Source organism: Myxocyprinus asiaticus, chromosome 34, assembly GCF_019703515.2.
Source record: "Myxocyprinus asiaticus isolate MX2 ecotype Aquarium Trade chromosome 34, UBuf_Myxa_2, whole genome shotgun sequence".
Lineage (NCBI taxonomy): Eukaryota > Metazoa > Chordata > Actinopteri > Cypriniformes > Catostomidae > Myxocyprinus > Myxocyprinus asiaticus.
In genome coordinates this window covers 37,775,792-37,798,293 of record NC_059377.1, presented here as the reverse complement: position 1 = coordinate 37,798,293, position 22,502 = coordinate 37,775,792, and the positions used below count along the sequence as shown (strand labels likewise).

Here is a 22,502-nt window from a genome sequence, read left to right as displayed (position 1 = left end):
ATGATAGTGGTAGTAAACCTTAATTTTGTGTGTGAATAAAAATTCTCATGTGCATACTGTTGTGTTTTGCTGCACCCTTTTCAGATGTCCTAACAATATTATCGATATGTGGCCATCTAGTGGGACAAGTAAGGGTAAAAATTTGAAAGTTGCTGAAAAAGACCCACATAAATGGTCACCAGGACCTTGTGTTTTGGATGCTGGTCCTCAGCACTTAGCCATCAAGATTTCCTTGGTCAACCAGCTTAACTAGAAAGACCATGCTGGTCGAGCTAACTTTTGCTAGCTAGCTTGCCTATACCGCTTCACCCAAGGAGGTCTGTAATACCTGGATAGAACTATACATTAACATTTACATTCAATCACAATTGGAGTTGCTTGGCTAGCACATGCAGTCCCAGAAGTAAGCGACTGGCATGCTGCAAACTTTACTCAGTTGTGAACATTTTTGAGTCATAAATTTAATTTCACTGTACCTCGAAGGTGGAACGACCTTACCAGCCTCACCATGAAGCAGACTACCTCTCTGTCTTAAAAAAAAAAAGCCTAAAGACACAACTTTTACGAGATCACTTGACCATACACTCCAAATAAAAACATAAATAAAAACGTATTGTTGCACTCTAATCTCTGTCTTGGCTAGAATGTTTTTGATCCAGTTGAAACATTGTAATGCACCACTTTTGTGTTACGGTCACCTTAAGATGAATTACTTATATTGTATCCTTTTTCATTTTTTAAGTCGCTTTGGATAAAAGCATCTGCTAAATGAATAAATGTAAATGCTAATTTCATACAACTAATTACTTCTGAACAACAGGAAAATTATGTCCTGACTAAGTTGATTGTCTGATGGCACTACAAGAAAGCACAAAATCCCAAACCCTTTTTGGGTGCATGAGCTGTGGCGTCAAAGGCAGCGGACAGGCTACAAGTCCATTTCTCACTTTTAAGAGGCCTCTAAAACATCTACTAAAACATCTACTATAATATGAGTAAAGATTTGTGATTTATAAGTTGCTTGCAAAATTTTTTATTTTGTCAGATTCATGACTACTCTCATATGTCCATCAATAGAGAAAAATACGGAAGCCCTGAACCACAAGGTGACCGTGAGGTTTTTATGTATCTAAGTGCGAAAATGAAATTATGAAAATGAGAATCTTTAAATTAGAAATTTGAGAATGAAAATTACGAGAATAAACCACTTAATTCCTTGCTGACTGAGATGATCTTGGATCTTTTGGTTGTTCCATTCTTTGATAGCTTGCCGCAACTCTCTCAGCAGAAATAGAATTGGTTCCGCTGTCTGATCGGAGAACCTTGACCTGCCCCCTTCTGACCACAGATCAGCATATTGCATTCAGACATGAATCAGTGTCTAACGAGGAAGCAACTTCAATGTGCACTGCGTGAATAGCTAAGCAAGTGAAGATAACACCGTATTTTTTTGACAAGGCACTTCCACGTTTAACCATGAATGGTGCAAAGTAATCTACACCAGCTCTTGTAAATGGTGGATCGTCTGGCAGCAATGTGTCTCTAGGCAAGTCTGCCATTAGCTGCTTTCCTGCTGAAGCATGTAGACGTCGACAAATAACACATTTTGAGAGTATCTTTCTAACTGCAGACCTGACACCAGGTATCTAGTATTTCTGCTGCAGTGTAAAGACCATGTGATTTCTACCACCATGTCCTTTTCTTTCATGAATACTTTGCAGTATCAAGTTGGTGACATGAAGATCTTTATGTATGATCATGTGGGCTGTTTGCTTTCCTCAGGCATAGCTGCACTGGTAAGTCTCCCACCAACACGAAAGATTCCATTTGCATTTGGTGGTTCAGTTTATAGATTGAACTATTCCTCTTTATAGTTTGTTTGCTTTGTAAGTCCGAAATCTCATCTGAAAACTTTCTTTTTGACAGTACTTTATTATTTCAATTTCAGCTTCTTTAAAGTCACTGACGGAGATGTGACTTCCTTTCCATACAGCTTTGAAGTATGTTTTTTTCCATACAGTCATCTTCTTGTTAACTAGCTGTTTGTTTTCAGTTGAGTTAGCTTCAGTGTTTTCAGCATTAAGCATCATTCTCTTTAGTGCAAGCTCCAAAAGCATGGTTTAAACTGAAGAATTCATGCCACAGTGCGTTGCAGCTTGATCCAAGATAAGAAATGATTCATAAAATGTTCAACTGAACTGTTATTTTCTTGTGTCTGTATAGAATTGACAAGGACTGTCTTCTTAATCTCTGGATCATCTGCAGATAATGTTCCTTGACCTATATTCTTTGGCCATTCATCTGCTGATTGGGAAAGAAAATATGGGCCAGATATTAATTTTGCATTTGGAAGAAAGTTTCAACTTTCTGTCCTCTTGAGGCACAGTCTGCTGGATATAAAGCAGAATCAACATGGTTCCATTGTTCAACATCTGAGGTCCTGAGGATGGCTGTGACTCTCATTCCAGGGATACTTGAGCACGGTGGTGCTGTCTATCCAAAAGACTGAAGGTATTAGCTTCAGCTGTAGTTCTCTTTTTAACATCACATCCATTTTTGTGGCAACTGTTGCTGCAGTCAGTTCCATTCTGGGATCTGTAGGCCTTTTCAAAGGGGAAACTCTCACCTTGCCCATCATGAAGGAACAGTGCACTTGAACCTGTTGGTTGAGCTGTACCACAACTGCTTCTCCGAAACAAGCTGGTTTAATGCATCTGCTCACCTTGATCCTTTCAAGTTGCCTGAAGTCCTTTGAGACAATCTGTCCACTTTGTCTTTATTTGCTCTGAAAGATCATCATCCCATCATATTTTCAGTCTGCATAGGTCCTGTAGGATTCTTTTGGCTGGTAACACTATGGGTGCAAGAAAACCTAATGGATCATACATAGAACTGACAATTGAGAGCAGTCCTCTTTGAGTGGATGGTCTTTGATGACTATCTTGTACTGAAATTAATCTCAACACACCAGTGGATGCCTAAAGCCCTGTAGGACCGAGGAGGGCGGGGCCGGGCTGGAATGAGACACACCCGGTCCCCAATCAGCCTGATGGGGTGCGCGAGGGATAAAGGCGGCCGGGGACGACAGTTCAAGAGAGAGAGAATTACAGACAGCCGTGCTGTGTGTTTTTTGGTTGTGTGTTTAAGTTGTTCATTAAATTATTATTTAAGTTGTCAAGCCGGTTCTCGCCGCCTCCTTTCCACTGAACCCCCTTATAAGCCCTTTCCGTTGGCAGTGTATCTTGAACAAGACCTAAATTGTAGAAAGAACTGCACAATTGTTACTTGTCCACTTGACAAGGTGAAATCCTCCTTTAGCACATATTGCTCGCAGACCCTGGTACAGCTCTTTGGCTTGCTTCACTGTGGCTGTAGGCTTTAAACAGTCATCTACATAGAAATTTTGAAGAACTGTATTAATGACATCAGCTGCAAATAATGTGCTATGATCTTCAGCACACTTTCGCAGAGCGAAGCTGGCACAGCTGGGCGAGGAAGTAGCACCAAACATGTGCACAACCATCTTGTGTTCCACCAGTTCTACCTCATAGTCTCCTTGCGGCCACCACAGGAATCTTAGAAGATTTGAATCCTCTTCGTGAACTCGAACTTGGTGGAACATGGCTTTGACATCTGCCATAATAGCGACAGGTTCTTGTCTGAATCTTGTTATGACACCCACAAGACTGCTTGTGAGGTCAGGAACTTGTTAAAGTTGTTGGTTTAGTGATATTCCTTCAGGGAAGTCCTGCTTGAACTGCATATGCCACAAATCCTCTAATTTGGCTACAGATATGCAGTTCACATTTACCTGGACGTTCCTTCCTTTACATGTAACACCATTACTGTTCCTAAGAGGTCCATTTACAGTCCATCCTAACTGGATTCTTACAGCGAAAGGCCCATTGTTTTTACTGCTGATGACGTGCCAAGGCTCCATAGCTTTATGCACGTTAGCTCCAATTAGTAGTCCAATTTCAGCTTTAATTTCAGGGAGACAAACCTCTTTAAGATACGGCCCTTTTTCCAAGTCCTTCTGCTGTGGAATGTTCTCCTCACTCACTGGGATTGTTCTCTGTGTAAAAACGTCAGGTATCTGAATGAATTCATTACCATCTAAACCACTGATCTCCAATCCAGACATCACATGAGTTTTGACTGGTTTCTCTTCTCCCATGGTTCTCAAAAGTGTATTTGTCTTTCTTCCATTTACTTTTAGTTTAGTCATCTGTACAGAAAGTAGCTGAGCTACCTGGGTCAAGAAATGCATACGTTTGAATCATCTGTGTACCTTTTTTGGACTTAACTTGTACTGGAACTATTGATAAAGTACAAACTTCTCCACTGACCCCAGTGACATTATCCAACTCTTCCATGTAGCTTATATCTGTCATTGCATTACAACATCCAGAGAGAAACAGTGAAAAGGAATGAAGTGCCTCTCCATCTCCAGGTTTGATAGAGGGCCAATGCAGGGCTTTGTTCATATATGCTACTGCAATCTGATACTCATTCCAAAATGTTCCTTCAGCAACTGTTTCGCCCTTTGATAGCCCTGTGCTGGATCCCTGAGAAGACAGCCACGAATCAATTCCCTCATTTGTTTTGTACTGTTCCATGAAGTACAGACAATCCTTGTCATTATCAGTACAATCTTCAACTCGGTGTACAAAAGCTCGGATGGACAACTTGTAATCAAGGGAATCTCCTTTGAAAATGGGTATGTCTACTTAAGGCAGTATAGAAATTTTTTTGATACTTCACCAAGCGCTCCGTGATATTGGCCTGATGCTCCACTGCATTGCACAAAGTATCAACTAAATCCCCTTCTTTTCTCTGAGAAGGCTCTGTTGGGATGACGTTATTGGATGGTTGTGACCATAAAGGCTGAAGCACATCACTGTGTGGAACGTCCTGTGATAATTCCTCTTCAAATGCTGTTATGTTACCTAAATCCAAATCTTTCTCTTTATGAATCTACTGCTTTCAAACTGCTTGATGACTTTAACCTTGGCATCTGATGCTGCAAGGGCAACTTCTAGTTCATATTCCTCTCTTTTAGCTTTCATTTCAGCTTCTTGACATTCCATAGCTTGTTTCTTTTTCAAAGCAGCATGTTTAACAAGTAATGCAGCCTTTTCAGCCTCAGCAGATACACGTGCAGAGGAAGCAGAAGAAGCTGTGGACCTACTAGCAACTGACCCTTGTTTTTTAAGCTTCTTACTTGAAGTCACTGACACTGAGGATACACTATCAGCTCTGATAGCTTCCTTACACATAAACTCATGATTGAGCTGACTAAAATTTGTATACAAATCCTTGTATTCAACATCCAATTTGACTTGAACAGTGTCAACATTGACATCATCATCCATAAGCTGCTCAGTCTCTTCACGTTTGCTTGTAAACTGAGCTAGTTTAGCTCTGCTTGATTGTACAAGCCTTTGCGTTTTTTTCTTCCATTGCTTTCTCAGTCATTTTTATTGGCCTTCTCGTGTTAGTGCAGTCCTCATTACCTTTCTTCATATTACCATCCATCTTTTAACCTCAAGCATAAAGAGCAAAGCAAATATACTTCCTTGGAATATTTGTCCACACAATGTCAAACTTTGTTTGCAACTTGCACTTTTTTGCCTCAGAAATCGTCACTTGACAGTTAGCACCGATATATTAACATGTGGTTAATAAACTGCTGCTTACCACAGTCTGAGGTAATCCTTAAATGCTCTTTGCACTGAGGTCCACTTTGCTTGCACTGCACAATCATTTATTCCATCAAACATCCTTTTATCTTCATATCAAACATTTATTTTATCCAGGAGTTGGGTTTCTTTACTAATGTTGGTTTTCAATCCACAAAACGAGAGTTAAAGCTGGTTTGAATCGTTCCGCCATGTGTCCAAACATCCACACAATCCATTTGCGTAAAACATTGCTTCTTTTAATGTCTTTTGTGTTCTTTACAATTGGTAGTTACTCAAAACAAAACAAAACAAAACAAAACAATCAAAATGTTTTTAAAATGCACATCATCATCCTTACTAAAATGTTTTTGTTTTGTTTTTCTGGTAAACTGGTAAAGATTCATATTAAATCTGTGAGGGCAAATCTATTAGACTTTATTTTTCTTATAACTGTGAAAGTTGTAGGTAAAGGTTTCTAAACGTGTTTAGGCTATTTCATAACATTTCATAACAAATACTATAGTATATATATATATATATATATATATATATATATATATATATATATATATATATATATATATATATATACACACACACATATAGAAAAGACTATCAACATTAACATAACCACAGTAATATGGAGCCATCCATGGTCTTACCTGTGCTTATGGCCTTATCATTACAAATGCCACTATTAAACAGTGAAAGAACAATGGTAAACTTTCATATAGGTAAGTACAATTGAGAACATAGGGGTTAAAATCTGAACTTCCATGAGTAATGGACAAATTATTAACAATTTTTCCTCCTGATCTAACTGTTTATGTTTGTCTTCAGATATTCTAAAGGTGACTTCAATCATTAGGCTTGTGTCCTGCTAAACTAATATTATTCTCGTTTTAATAAAATGTCCAAACAAATACATACAGTTACAGTCTCCATTTATCTTTATCACTTTTTGCAAAGCGAGGGATTTGGGTTGGGGAAAATTCTGAGTGGCTAGTGATATTGTAAAACTACTAACCACAGTGGATGGTGAGCCAAATAGTTAATTACAAACCCTGAATGTTATCTCCCTGGTTAGTGGAGTTTGCTGTATCCAAAGACCCAGACTTTAATGTTACTTTCCTTACAACTTATTCTCAAAATATTGTTACTTTAATCTCATTATGCTACGACTTTATTCTCGTACTTTTGAATTTATTCTCAAAATATTATGACTTTATTCTCGAAATCTTAGATTTTTTTTTTTTTTTTAAACATGGCACTAAAACGTTGTCGTAGGAAGGCAGTACGTTTACATGACAACGATGTACTAAAAACTGAAAAGTTTTTCCTTTGTGTTTTTGAAAAGTTTTGCGTATAGATGACAACGTTGTCAAAACGATCCCCGTTCACACGGATCCGCGAAAACGACTAAAAACGCTGTATTATGCATGCCAGGCCAGTAGTTGGCGATGTCATTTTCTAAAGAAACACTACGCACCTGCGCACATAAGCATTCTTCCACAGAGTGGTGAATACAAACAATGAAGATGGCGAAATTTGTCTGGATGGACGATGAGGTTGCATAATTACTACAATTACTTTGCTGGAGAAGCATCAATAAACTCAAAATCTTGAGCAGCACAAACACAGTCCTGTAGTCCGTCACTGTAGTTTTGAATGTCTCGTGCGTTGTTTTGAAGTACTCGCGCGCATGCCTAAAGACTGAACTCTCAAGATTATCCAATAAACTCTGCTCATTTTTACTATCACTTTGTCTCCTGCCTTCTTTGCATTACCCCTGCAGACTCTTGGGCTGGTAGGAGAGTAAGTTAACATAACAAGCTGTTGATGTTGACTGGTTTTGGATATCAGACAGAACTCTGATAAATGGATATCTTCTGACGGAGAGAGAGGTCTTGTGTACACTGGATTTAACATGCATTTTCACTGCCTCATGTTTTCATATTCTAAGCATATCATTGAATACTGTACATGGCATCACATCTCTGTCTATAGGCTATATACATAAGCGGTGGGTGAATTAATTGCAGGGTAAAGGTACATCAAATAAAATTAAGTAAATAAATAAATAACATTTAAATACAAATTTTTCGCATCTGAATCCATACATTAAAGATTTCCAAATTGCAGGTTTTGCCTACTGTACAATGTTCACACTCCATACAAAACACTCCAAATGAAAAAAACATTGATTATTGTTATTTGCACAGGCACCAGTATTTATATTATACATCTAAAATTGATGCCTATCAATCCATTATTCTTTATATAACACGTAATACGCGTGCGCATGATGTCATCGTTTTCACAAATTCACGTTTTTGTATGTTTACACGGAGACGATAACGGCATCGTTTTCAAAAACTTGCACTTTGAAACCCGTTTTCAAAAGTTTGCGTTTTCAGGCCCAAAACGCCGTTGTCATGTAAACGAACAGCCAAAACGCATATAAAGTTTTCCGTTTTTAGTTGAAATTGTTGTCGTGTAAACAGCCCTGACACCTAAAAAAAAAATCACCCAGTGAAATTGTTCAGGGCTTCCGTAGTAAGATGCTTTCTGCCTGCATAATCTTTTTTTTTTTTTTTGCTTATTATAGTTATGTTGTTAGCTACCACATATCTGCCAAAGCTAACCAATCAACCCCTGACCTGGCCCACTAGCTGGACCAAAACCAAACCTGTACTAGCCAAAATCTAAGTAGGTTAAGTAGGTCTTTTAGGATGGGAATTAATTTCTTTCAAATAATCTAGTAGTGTTAATCACACAGATCACACACTGACTCGAAGCAATAATATTAATCACAGATTCTACTGAAGTAATAGCATTACTCACACAGATCACAATCACTCAAAGTGACTGTACTGAAGTGTTTGATGTTAATCAAACAGATTACAATGACTTTACTGATAAGAGAGTCATATAAGATAAGATAAATAAGATAAGATAAGTTTAAACCCAAGCATCGTATACAGCAGTGAGCATTTCACAAAACTGACAAAAGTAAACCTACAATGTAAGTGCATTGCAAGGTCAAACTGTAAACAAAGATGTTTCACTGACTGCCACAATCCGGTTTACAGTTCTGATGAACCTGCTTTGCATAAATCTCACCCTTATATCATAATGCATCAGTGCATACAGAAACTGCCTCTGTCAAACACATCAACTGCAAAAGTATTATAAGACCAGCCCAGAAAATTTGGACTCAAGATGGCGCCGAGTATGGCTGCTGCGTTGCGAGCTCCGACACAACATAACAATGTTTTGTTTGTTTTGTTCACAATTCTTATGTTTTTTGTCTTGGATGTTGTCTGCCTTATTGTCTACGACAGACAAACACTTTTGGACATTGGTTCAGCGATCTCACACCGAAAACCGGACTTCACATTCCTCAATGCCGACCCGCTGTTTACAAACACGCAAGCGGAGCCCTTTGTCTGGGCAGCACGGCTGCGGAAACGCAGGAGGAAAAGGGGAAACAGAGCCGGCGTTCTCATCAGAGTAAGACGCCGCGCAAATCGACCCCCGCTACCCACTATTCTACTGGCAAATGTTCAGTCTCTGGATAACAAGCTCTGCGAGCTGAAAGTGCGGATCTCTTTCCAACGAGAGACGAGGGACTGCTGCATTATCTGCCTTACGGAAACTTGGATGTCTGCGGAGATTCCAGACTCAGCCATTGAACCCGCGGGGTTCTCCGTGCACCGAGCGGACAGAGCGAAAGACCTCTCAGGTAAAACTAGAGGAGGTGGTGTATGTTTTATGATCAACAAATCCTGGTGTGATCAGAGGAACGTACATTCTATCAAGTCTTTCTGTTCTCCTGATCTGGAATTTCTTATGCTTCTGTGTCGACCATTCTGGCTACCGAGGGAATTCACAGCGGTCATTATCACTGCTGTGTACATCCCCCCACAAGCCGACACAGACCGGGCACTCGAGGAACTGTATGGGAGTATAAGTGAGCAGGAAACCGCGCACCCTGAGGCCGCGTTCATTGTGACCGGGTACTTTAATAAAGCCAGTTTAAAATCAGTCGCACCAAAATATCACCAGCACATTAGTTTCAACACACGAGGGGACCGGGTTTTGGACCATTGCTACTCTCCATTCTGGGATGGCTACAAATCCCTCCCCCGCCCACCATTTGGCAAATCGGACCACTCTTCCATTCTGCTTCTGCCCACTTACAGGCAGAAATTGAAACAGGAAGCACCCACCCTCAGAACGATCCAGTGCTGGTCGGACCAATCAGACTCAACGCTACAGGACTGTTTTGATCACACAGACTGGGAGATGTTCCGGTCCGCCTCTGATGACGACATCGAGCTTTACGCTGATAGCGTAATGTGTTTCATCAGAACATGCGTAGAGGAAGTGATTCCGACCAGGACAATACGGATCTATCCGAATCAGAAACCATGGATCAATAGCGATGTTCCTGCGGCACTTAATGTGCGGACCTCCGCTTTTAAATCCGGGAACGCGGAGGAGCATAAACAAGCCAACTCTAGAAGCATGTGGCAGGGAATTAACATCATCACGGACTTTAAAGGGAATAAAAACTCCGCCATGAACACCGCTGCCTCTCTACCGGATGAGCTAAATACTTTTTATGCTCGTTTCGAGGGAAATAACACCGCCCTCGCGGAGAGAGCTCTCGCGGCTGAAGCTACAGAGGTTAGTTCACTCTCCATCTCTGTAGCGGATGTAACCCGATCCTTCCGACGGGTGAATATCCGCAAAGCCGCGGGCCCAGACGGCATTCCGGGCCGCGTCATCAGAGCGTGCGCGAACCAGCTGGCTGGTGTTTTTACGGATATTTTCAACCTTTCCCTCTCTTTGTCTGTAGTCCCCACATGCTTTAAAACATCCACCATTGTGCCTGTAGCAAAACAATCAAAAATAACTTGTTTAAATGACTGCCGTCCTGTTGCTCTGACCCCCATCATCAGCAAATGTTTTGAGAGACTAATCAGAGATTACACCTGCTCTGTATTGCCACTCAATCTTGACCCGCTGCAGTTTGCTTACCGCAACAACCGCTCCACTGATGATGCCATTGCATCTACAATACACACTGCTCTCTCCCACCTGGAAAAAAAGAACACTTATGTGAGAATGCTGTTTGTAGACTACAGCTCAGCATTCAACACCATAGTGCCCTCCAAGCTAGATGAGAAACTCCGGGCTCTGGGCTTAAACAGCTCTCTGTGCAGCTGGATCCTGGACTTCCTGTCAAGCAGATGCCAGGTGTTTAGAATAGGAAGCAACATCTCCTCATCACTAACCCTCAACACTGGAGCCCCGCAGGGCTGTGTTCTCAGCCCACTACTGTATTCCTTGTACACACATGACTGTGTGGCAACACATTAAGTCATTAAGTTTGCTGATGACACGACGGTGGTAGGTCTGATCACTGACAATGATGAAACAGCCTACAGAGAGGAGGTGCACACCCTGACACACTGGTGTCAGGAGCACAACCTCTCCCTCAATGTCAGTAAGACAGAGGAGCTTGTGGTGGACTTCAGAAGAAAAGACAGAGAACACAGTCCAATCACCATCAATGGAGCACCAGTGGAGAGAGTCAGCAGCTTCAAGTTCCTGGGTGTCCACATCACTGAGGAACTCACATGGTCCGTCCACACTGAAGTCGTTGTGAAGAAGGCTCATCAGCGCCTCTTCTTCCTGAGACGGCTGAGGAAGTTTGGAATGAACCGCCACATCCTCACACGGTTCTACACCTGCACTGTGGAGAGCATCCTGACTGGCTGTATCTCCGCCTGTTACGGCAATAGCACCGCCCACAACCGCAAAGCACTGCAAAGGGTGGTGCGAACTGCCAGACACATCATCGGAGGTGAGCTTCCCTCCCTCCAGGAAATATATACAAGGCGGTGTGTGAAAAAAGCTCGGAGGATCATCAGAGACTCCAGCCACCCGAGCCATGGGCTGTTCTCACTGCTACCATCAGGTAGGCGGTATCGCAGCATCAGGACCCGCACCAGCCGACTCCATGATAGCTTCTTCCCCCAAGCAATCAGACTTCTGAACTCTTGATCTCCCACGATCAAAATACATCAGCACTGCACTTTATTACCCTTACTCTTATATCTCACACCGGACTGTCATAAATTATATTATTATTATTATATTATGTTCTCTCTTAACAACTGACTATCAACCGACAGCCTGAATGTCAATACAGTACAATACTGTACATTCTATATATATACTTTTTTTTATATATTTTTATTTTTAATTTTTATTGAATAATGTGTATCTATATAGTAAAAAAAAAAAAAAAAACAGCGTATTGTATACTGTACAGTGTATGTTATTATTTGTATATTGTTGAGTGTAATTATGTGTATAACAGATGTTTAAATTGTGTTGTGTTAATTTGATGTTATTGTAAATTGGTATATGTCTCATCACTGTCACGACTGCTATGTTGATTGGAACTGCACCCAAGAATTTCACACACCATTGCACTTGTGTATATGGCTGTGTGACAATAAAGTGGTTTGATTTTGATTTGTTTTGATTTGAAAAAGAAATGTTGTTTGGTCAGTAAGGAGAATTTACTTTCTTTTTAATATGCCTGAGGTGTTGGCAATGACACGTTCTGTTGAGTATAATTATTAAATTGTTACTGATGGAACCAGTCTTTAAAATAACACTGTTGTGGAATCTCTTTTCATTATATTTCTTGTCCTACTGGATTGTTTTCTTTTATAAATGGTTTAGTTTAATTTCTGCACATAAAATAAACAAAAATAGTAACACTACTCATTGGAGTAAAAGAAATTAGGGCAGCAGAATTGGATTGCATAATTGATGCATGATTTTGTCCGGACAATATATCCATATTTTAAAAGGTTTATGGAGAAAAACAATGTGAACATACTACAATGCACACATACAATAGCCCCAAAACCCACAGTCAACGATGTATGAATGGCACTGCATTAGATTACAAAATATCAGACCAAATGGCATCTGTAAACAAAAGCTGCTAGAGATGTTCTCAGAACTAACTTCACTTTTCTGAGACATTTTTGTTCTAAACCAACTGATCTCGAGGTAATTTTAGTGGATGTATTAAGTTCACACAAGTGTCACAAGTAACTACAGATGTAGTTCATTACATTAACTGCATTAGCATTTGACAAGCAGAAAGTGTCCAAATACTTTTATCTCAGTTATGAACATTGTAGTTTTAATATTTGCACCTAACAAACTTTTTTTTGTGAAATGTTTGCTTGAAAAGCACTTGTGCAATCTTCCTTTAAAATAAATATCACTTGGTTTGATATTCCATCTAATGCAATGACATCCATACATTTTTATGCATGGCTTAAGAATCCAAATACTTTTTGTGCCCACTGCATGTCTTTCTCAAATGATTTGTAAAACGTGTACTGTATTACTATATACTTTCATGTAGGGGTGTGCAGCGAAGCCATTATCTGTCTCTGTATTCGAATAGAACAGAGTGTGGGCGGGGTTTAAACCAGAAGTGCGTTAAAATGAAATAAAACGCCAATTTTTAGATGTTACTCTTACGTTTATAGTTTCTATTAATAAAATACGCCTTGTGTATGCTTTTTTACAATAATAGCTTAATAATAATAATAATAATAATAATTATTATTATTATCATCATCATTATTATACAATTATTATGTAATTAAATTATAATTTCATTATAAAACAAATTCTTACCAAATGAAGCTGAATTTGTTGGCCACATTAACTGTGGAAAATGTTGTTAACTTTGGTTTCTCCATGGTATTTCTGATATTAATATCTGCCTGAAACAGAATTTTCGTTCGTCTATTCATGTATAACAACATTATTCTGGAGGCAGGAGGTGTCAAGCAAAATGTGAAATGTCAAGCACACATTTTGCAGTGAATAATGAATACAAATTCAAGCATTAAAAGAAATATGATAAATCAATATAAACTACAAACAGATGAAAGTCCCGTAAATCTATCAGGACTTTTTACGATAGGACACCATTATTTAGTTAATTAATAATAAGAAGAAGAATAAGAATAATAAGAATAGCCTAATAATAATAAGAATGTTAAATTAATACAGCGCCTTTTCCAAGCTCAAGAGCACATCATTCTCAAATTTAGCACAGTTTAATAAGAACAAAAAGAAAAAAGATGAAGCATGTTTCAGTTTCTTCATTTTACATAAGCAGGAATATTCCTAATAGATGAATAGGCCTACTATATGGAGCATTTAAACCTTTATGCAGCAATGTTTTTCGGAATAAAGTCTTAACCAGATAATTACCCTAATCACTGATGTGAATATAAATGTGGTCAACTTTAAAAGATGGATATATGAGCTCTGACGTTAACTCATCACTTCAGTTCAGGAATTAACATCGCACTCAGGTTAAGGGGCCATTTACACGACAAAGTTTTCAACTAAAAACAGAAAACTTTTTATGCGTTTTGGCTGTTCGTTTACACGACAGTGGTGTTTTGGGGCCTGAAAATGCAAACTTTTGAAAACGGGTTTCAAAGTGCAAGTTTTTGAAAATGATGGCGTTATCGTCTCCGTGTAAACATACAAAAATGCGAATTTGTGAACACAATCACGTCATGTGCACGCGTATTACGTGTTCAGTCTATAGGAATCCGCGCAAATACTTCAAAACAACGCGCGAGACATTCAAAACTACAATGGCGGACTACAGGACTGTGTTTGTGCTGCTCAAGATTTTGAGTTTATTGACGCTTCTCCAGCAAAGTGTAGATTTACTGCATCACTACTATGACCAGCAGTCGCCATCTTCATTGTTTGTATTCACTGTTCTGTGGAAGAATGCTTATGTGCGCAGGCGCATAGTGTTTCTTTACAAAGTGACATCGCCAACTACTGGCCTGGCATGCATTACAGCATTTTTAGTCATTTTCGCGGATCCGTGTGAACGGGGATCATTTTGACAACATTGTCGTCTGTACGTGAAACTTTTCAAAAATGCAAAGGAAAAACGTTTCCGTTTTTAGTATATCATTGTCGTGTAAACGTACCCTTAGGCTATAAATGAATACATGGGAATCACGTGTGAATTGTGTGATACCTTAACATAAATATTTCAAGAAGTGGAAAGTGTATATGATGTCGTGTCTTAGTTAATATTACACTTGACAAGCTCCTGATGTGCACTATTAACAGAGACCGCAAACGGAGTCGAGGCCACGGCCATCTGATCTGAAATCACAGTGTGCGCATTTTCATTCATAAGGTTTACACTTTAGAAAAATTGGCTGCACAGATTTATAAATAAATTACAATGTGTTCATTTTTCAATGTCGCTTTATGCTTGTGTTTCTTGGATTATCAGTCAAACACAGAACAACAATACCTGGACTCAGTTATTAGTATTCTTGGGGATTTTAACAAAGCAAAACTCACATGTGAACTGCCCAAATACAAACAGCACATTACATGCCCAACCAGAGACAGGAACATACTGGATCATTGCTACACAACAATAAACAACGCATATCGCTCTGTCCCTAGAGCAGCTTTGGGACTATCTGATCACTGTCTGGTTCATCTTCTTCCAACCTACAGACAGATACTAAAATCTGCTAAACCTGTAGTTAAGACTGTAAAGATATGGACCAATGAAGCGGAGCTAGAACTACAAGCCTGCTTTGACTGCACTGATTGGAGTGTTTTTGAGGCTGCAGACACCAATCTGGACAAGCTCACAGATACTGTTACATCATATATATCAGTTTCTGTGAGGATATATGCATTCCTACTATGACTTATTTAACGTTCAACAATGACAAACCGTGGTTTACAGCAGAACTCCGGCAGCTTCATCTGGCCAAAGAGGATGCTTACAGAGGTGGGGATAAAGTCTTGTACAATCAGGCCAGGAACACACTGAATATGGAAATCATAGTGGCTAAAAGGAGATACTCTGAGAAGCTGAAAAACAAGTTTTCAGCTAACGACCCTGCATAAGTGTGGAGCGGCCTGACAGACATTACTAACTTAAAGAGACCTTCCCCCAACACTGTAGGGAACCAACAACTGGCTGATGACTTGAATGTGTTCTACTGTAGATTTGAAAGGCCCGATCTCACACCCCACACCCGCTCTAACCTTCACTTCACAAAAACACCAAAACCTCCAGCAACCCCCCTCATCCCCCCTCCTACTACTCAACCTGCACTTAAGATCTGTGAAGAAGAGGTGTGCCGTTTCTTCCGAAAACAAAAGACAAGGAAAGCACAGGGCTCAGATGGCGTTTTACCTGCGTGTCTTAGATCCTGTGCTAACCAGCTGGCCCCCATCTTCACACAGATATTCAACACATCATTGGAGCAGTGTGAAGTCCGATGCTGCTTCAAACGCTCAATCATCATTCCTGTCCCAAAGAAACCAAAAATCACAGGAATTAATGTCTACAGACCCGTCGACCTGACGTCTGTGGTCATGAAATCATTTGAGAGACTGGTGTTGGCCCTCCTGAAGGACATCACTGGACCCTTTCTAGATCCCCTTCAATTTGCTTATCGAGCAAACAGGTCTGTGGAGGATGCAGTCAACATGGGATTACATCATATCCTGCAACATCTGGACAGACCGGGGACATGTGCAAGGAAATTTTTTGTGGACTTCAGTTCGGCTTTCAACACCAACATCCCAGCTATTCTCCAGACTAAACTCCAACTCTCTGTTCATTTGTCACACGCAGAACCAAAATTGACATTGAAAATTTTAAATTAAAAATGAGCTAGAGAAGGCAAAAAAGTGATTAAAAATGCTTAACAAAAACAGTTACACTGAAGATATACAGTATTCCTTTTACATACATATACATTTGAACCGAAAATCGTAATGTTAGTTTCCATGGATGTGTTATTCATCAGTTAAGTAAAAAGAACGCAATTTTTAATTACAGTTTACTCTGCATATAAAATGTAGGGACTTGTGATTTAAACAACTCAGTTTGTTGTTTATGGCTTGTTTATCATTGTAAATGTAAATGTTCATCAGTGAGGCTACTTTTTACTTATTAATATGGTTGCACATGTCTGTCTAGGATCTCTTGGCTGCACGCACTCAGATGAGTGGACAGGTTCACGTTGAGGTTGATGCAGCTCCACAGGAAGATCTCAATAAAGTCCTGGCTGAAATTCGTGAGCACTATGAATCAGTAACAGCAAAGAACCACAGAGATCTTGAGCACTGGTTCAAGACAAAGGTGAGATTCAAAATATCACAAGCATACCAAGACAGAATACTGCTTTTATTTGAGTATATTTACATAAGGTTTCATGACAAACTGGTGTGCGACAGTTCTTGTTTCAACTGATGTAATCTTCCTCTGCTTTTTATTTTAGACAGAGTCTCTCAAACAGGAAGTTGTCTCCAGCACTGTAGATCTGAAAACATCTCGCTCTGAAGTCAGTGTGGTCAAATCCAGACTGCAGGCATTGGAAATCGAACTCCAGTCCCTCTTAACCAGTAAATATGACTCCAGTGGTTTAATCCATGTCTTCTGAAGCGATCCAGTCGGTTTGGGGTGAAAACAGACCAAAATGTACATTTTTTTTTTACAATAAATCTTGACATCATGCGCTCTGCGCATGTATCAAGCACTAGGAAGTGTAATCAAGCTTGAAAATCATGATCGTGCCTAGAGACTGCAATGGTATGATGTACATTGAAAAAGGAGTCACATTTTGGTCTGTTCTTACCCAAAATCGATTAAATCACTTCAGAAGACATGGATTAAACCACTGCAGTCTAAAGGATTACATTTATGCTGCCTTAATATACTTTTTGGAGATTCAAAGTTCTGACCACCATTCACTTGCATTGTTTGGACCTACAGAAGTGTGATATTCTTCTAAAAAAATTATTTGAGTTCTGCAGAAGAAAGAAAGTCATAAACATCTGGGATGGCATGAGGGTGAGTTCATTTTTGGGTGAACTATCCCTTTACTTGTTGGTCTATTTAGGCTACTCGTGCGTCAGACGGATGCTTATGGAGTGTCTCACTTTGGTTTTGTTGCGTCTAACTAGTTTTCAGCACCTCTAGTCCTAACGCCCAAAGTATACTTTGGTTTTGTTGCGTCTAACTAGTTTTCAGCGCCTCTAGTCCTAAAGCCCAAAGTATACTTTGGTTTTGACGTGAACGCTTAAAGTTTACAGACAGTCGAACGCTAACCTTCCAAATCATACTTCATTTGACTGTGCGAACATACACAGGCGGTTGCCGCATGCTCACTCCGACTGCTTTAAGATATACTATTTCTCTTCAGGAGTTTAGACCCATAAGATGTCTTTGTATTCCTTCAAAGGGTTATACAATAGATATAAAGACATATTTATGGGCAGGGTTGGGGAGTAACAGAATACATGTAACGGGATTACGTATTTAAAATACAAAATATAAGTAACTGTATTCCACTACAGTTATAATTTAAATCATTGGTAATTAGAATACAGTTACATTCAAAAAGTATTTTGATTACTGAAGAGATTACTTTGCATTTTATTTTCATTTGTTTCATTTAATGTTTAAACTCTTCAGTTTGGAAAGCATTTATCCATATAAATGATGCAATCCGAGAAACATTTGAACAGCAGTGAAACACTTTCTTGTGATGTGTTTCATTCAAACAAGTTCATATTGTTGTGAGTGAAAAGGTGGACATGACGTCATTGAGGAACTTTCACTCGGCAACTTAATAGAGGAGCTACATAATGTTTCAACAGCTTAAAAAAACAGTTAGAGACAGATGAAACATAAATCCAATAAATACACGATTACTTGCCTTGTCAATGGTTTTTATGCGGTTGGGGAATTCTTTACAAGAAATCCTTTAACATCGTATAGAAAGCTACAAACAATATATTTTCTGCCTCATTCTATGAACAGAATCCACAAACGATCAGAAAAAGATGTGGTTGAGCACATTCTGTAGGGGTTTGAAGTTTGGAGCAGTAAAAATAGTTCAACTTTTAGCTTTATGCTAAGCTAAAAGCTATTTCTTGCCTTTACATACATCTGTTACCAGACGCGATTATACTTTATAATAAATTCTATGTCGAAAATGCATGTTAGAACTTAACTTATTATCACTAGTAAGACCTTTGATATTAGAGCAAAGATGTACTGCAAAAATCTTATTCTTAATGAGAATTAAAATATTGTTTTTCTGTAAAATTATCTAAAAATCCTTAAAACAAGATCAATTTACTTGAGTAGCAAAACTGCATAAAATATTTAGGCTTTTTTCAGAGAATGTTTTTTTTTATATAAGTGAATTTTCTTACATTATTTACTTGTTTGTAGTAAAAAAAAAAGTGAAAAAAATTGCCAGTGCAGAAGAAGTAATCCAAAGTATTTAGATTACATTACTGACCTTGAGTAATCTAATGCAATATGTTACAAATTACATTTTACAGCATCTATTCTGTCGTGGAAAGTAACCTTCCCAACCCTGTTTATGGGTCTAAATTCTTGAAGATAAATTAGGGTGACCATATTCTGGTTTTCCAGAGGACACCTTATTTTTGCCGGGGGGGGGCGATGAATAATAGGGTTCAAAACAGTGTTACTATGAATGCAAACTTTAATACAGTGAAAAGGACACTCTATTACCATAACATAAATATATATAAATAAATAAACATTTCCAACATTCTTTTGAATGTCCATGTGCTAAAATAAAATATTTGATGCCATGAGTGTACCTTCATTAACTATTACTATTATTTTGAATGGGCCATGGAAAATGAAGCAATGTGATAACAATTTTACCTGGTTGCAAAAAGTAGTCGCTTAATTTACCTGATGAACTTTCACCTTTTGCTGACCTTTTATGCTTCGCAGAGCTAATGTGTGCTTCTAAATCACTTGCACATTTATTAGCAGCTGACACATAAGTGCCAGCTTTACATGTCATATATTCTGCTTCCCACGGATCTCGACCCGGATGAAAGCATGGGAATTTTTGGTGCAAATCTTCTGTAAATTTGCACTTTCATTTGGGCATTGTTTCCACTCAGCTGTCATTTGCTGCTACTGTCAAGCAACTGTTTGATGCCGAACACAACAGCACTTTGAGCGTTCGCAGAGAGATTGACAGGCAGGAATTTGGCCAATAGTTGCTGCAAGCCTCTTATAATCGACCAATTGATATGTGAGAAGGCGGGACTTACAAAGAGGGGTTAAAGCAATGCAAATAGTAACTGTAAGGCTGAGTACCCTGCAAGGAGCAACCAGAGGCACCTTTCTCCCATCACGGTACACTTTGGTCTGAAGGCTAAGCTGCATGCATGTTGGTTTGACTAGGTGCGTTGCATGTACAGCTGGAGCGCTGACTGTCTCCTATTGCATCAAGGTGGTACATCAAGCTTGAATTGCTCCAATAGGAACATTCCTTATTTCAGAATTTACATACAGGCTGGGGGCATGATTCATTGAGTTAATTTTTATTTTCCATATAATTAATTGCACAAAATTAACATAGCCCTACTGCATATATAAAATAAAACAATACATATTCCCCATAATCCTCCTTCTACAATGTGCATTTTACATTATTTTTTCTAAGCTTGTGTGTTCTATCAATGCAGAAATCATCCTTGGAGGCCACATGGTCTGACACGAAAGCTCGTTATTCCATGAAGTTGAGTGGTTACCAGAATCAGGTGAGTAGAACAAAAACATGATTACTTTTGCACTACTGAATTTAAACGTCATGCATTATTTCAGAAAATAGTTTGCAATTGTAATAGACATGAAGTGTATCCCAGCTTAAGAATAGAAAGGATCTTAGGAACAAGGATTTTGAGAAAAATATTTGGACCACACAGTAGCTCACACCTGAAGAAACCTTTGGTGCTCCTAGGTAACCATCCTGGAAGAGCAGCTTGCGCAGCTTCGTGCTAATCTGGAACGTCAGCGTTATGAGTATCAGATGCTTCTGGACATCAAGACCAGACTGGAGATGGAGATTGCAGAGTACAGGAGACTGCTGGATGGAGAAGCCACGTAGGTTTACAAACTATTGATTACAGCCATCTCCATTTTTACCATTATGTTCTGCCACTGTCTTTTAGGTAGAGCATGTAGGTGGGTTTATTTTCAAAGACTGGACAGATTGCAATACCAACCATTGTGACCACAACAGTAATAATAACAGCACTGCTAATGCTACCAAACGGAAACAGAATGCAAAAATAATCATTGTTTTCAAACAGGATTCCATCACTCTCCCCGCATCGGCCATTGGACGAAAAACAAACCTAAAGCCCTAAACTCATGCCATTGAGCCAATGATGCCAACATAATCTCATGACAACATGTAATAATTTGTACGAGATGGCAAAATCGTAAGCTGTCGTACGACTTAGCTCCTATGAAAAGGAACGACTTTTATGCCGATAGAGACCAACCAATGAACAAACACAATTTCAAATCGACACATACAGGCATCAAATTTTAGCCAGCCTCCCATCCAAACTTCATTTTAAGAAAGGAAACGTCTATGAACAAATTTGATTACTAATCCCGTATCTATTGATGTAATACAAATGACATGTAACACGCTTCCCTCATCTCATTCCAAACTCAGCGGTACACAAAAGTTATTTTCCTATTAAAATCATGGTTTAGGTTTAGGGTTTGGGTTAGCAGTTAAAGTTAGGTAAAATCATAATAAGATTATTGGTTTGTTTATTTTTCTCTATGAGAGTAAAAGTTGTGTTTTTTACTTACGATTTCTTATGATTTCGCCATCTCGTACTAATTATTAGGACTTGTTATGAGACTGGGTTGAATGTTGCTGTGTCAGTATGCTCAAACAAACAGAGCAGTGCTTTGACAGTGCCTCAGAGCCACAGTGTTTATATTTTTCGAGGGAATAGGCTGGGATAGAAGAACATCAAATAATTACACACTTCACTTTTAGTGCAGAATTATCTTATGATGCACAAACTCACAAACATTAAAATGCAAAAGAAAGTTGTCTAATCTATCAAATTTGGCCATAACCACCATCAATTTGCTTAACTACTGTTGAATTGTCATTGAAAGGAGTTTGCTTTGGCCGAAGGCTATGACCAAATCATTAAAACATCTTAAAGATGTCCCAACTGAACATTCTATTTTATTGACAATTCAAAAAGAAAGCCCCATAACTGTTGCATATTTAAATTATTTTGCTCTTGTTTTCTTCTAGCGTCAAAACAACATCCAGTTCCACCTCAAGAACCAAGGTCATCACAGTTGTGGAAGAGGTAGTGGATGGAAAAGTGGTCTCCACCACCAGTTCCTCAACCATGTCTGATGTTCGCAGAGTGATTTCCTAATTTGCTGTTATGTCTGTTTGTGTTTGCTGTGTACACACAGCTGAAAACCAAATAACCAATAAAACAGCATTCTAAAATTTATTCTGCAAGAAATGGCCTTTTATTTTTTTGCAGTATCTGTTTAAGAGGAGCTAACAGAATTCTACACATTTAAAAACTGGTGTTACATTTGGTTTTCTTTGTGTTGCATCATGATACCGAGTCTCAGACACATACAAAATGTGTCTGTTCATTCATTTGATTAACATTCATGTAAAGACTTAAATCTTTAAAGAGGTAAGTGATAGCCAAAAGGGATTAAAGATAATAATAAAAAAAAAAAAAAAAAAATGGAAGCAAAAACAAAACAAGACTTAACAATGAACTAAAAACAGAAAAGTCATTATTTAGGTATAACGTTGCTTATGGACCCTTTTGACATTTACG

The 22,502-nt window shown here is 38.8% G+C and overlaps 1 protein-coding gene across 1 annotated transcript; it reads left to right on the top strand.

The window, feature by feature from the left end:
- Positions 1-6,399: 6,399 nt before the first annotated feature.
- On the top strand, positions 6,400-22,076 carry LOC127424988 (keratin, type I cytoskeletal 13-like). The gene is made up of 7 exons (XM_051670558.1): positions 6,400-6,418; positions 6,525-6,535; positions 16,792-16,953; positions 17,093-17,216; positions 20,275-20,414; positions 20,615-20,757; positions 21,947-22,076. The coding sequence occupies exons 1-7, from the start codon at positions 6,400-6,402 to the stop codon at positions 22,074-22,076; spliced, it is 729 nt and encodes a 242-aa protein (XP_051526518.1).
- The last annotated feature ends 426 nt before the right edge of the window (positions 22,077-22,502 follow it).

Excerpts from the sequence above, each read along its gene's own strand:
- LOC127424988 (XM_051670558.1), top strand. Across the intron at positions 16,954-17,092 it reads AGCACTGGTTCAAGACAAAG|ACAGAGTCTCTCAAACAGGA; the intron begins GTGAGATTCAAA and ends TTTTTATTTTAG. Across the intron at positions 17,217-20,274 it reads ACTCCAGTCCCTCTTAACCA|AATCCTCCTTCTACAATGTG; the intron begins GTAAATATGACT and ends CATATTCCCCAT.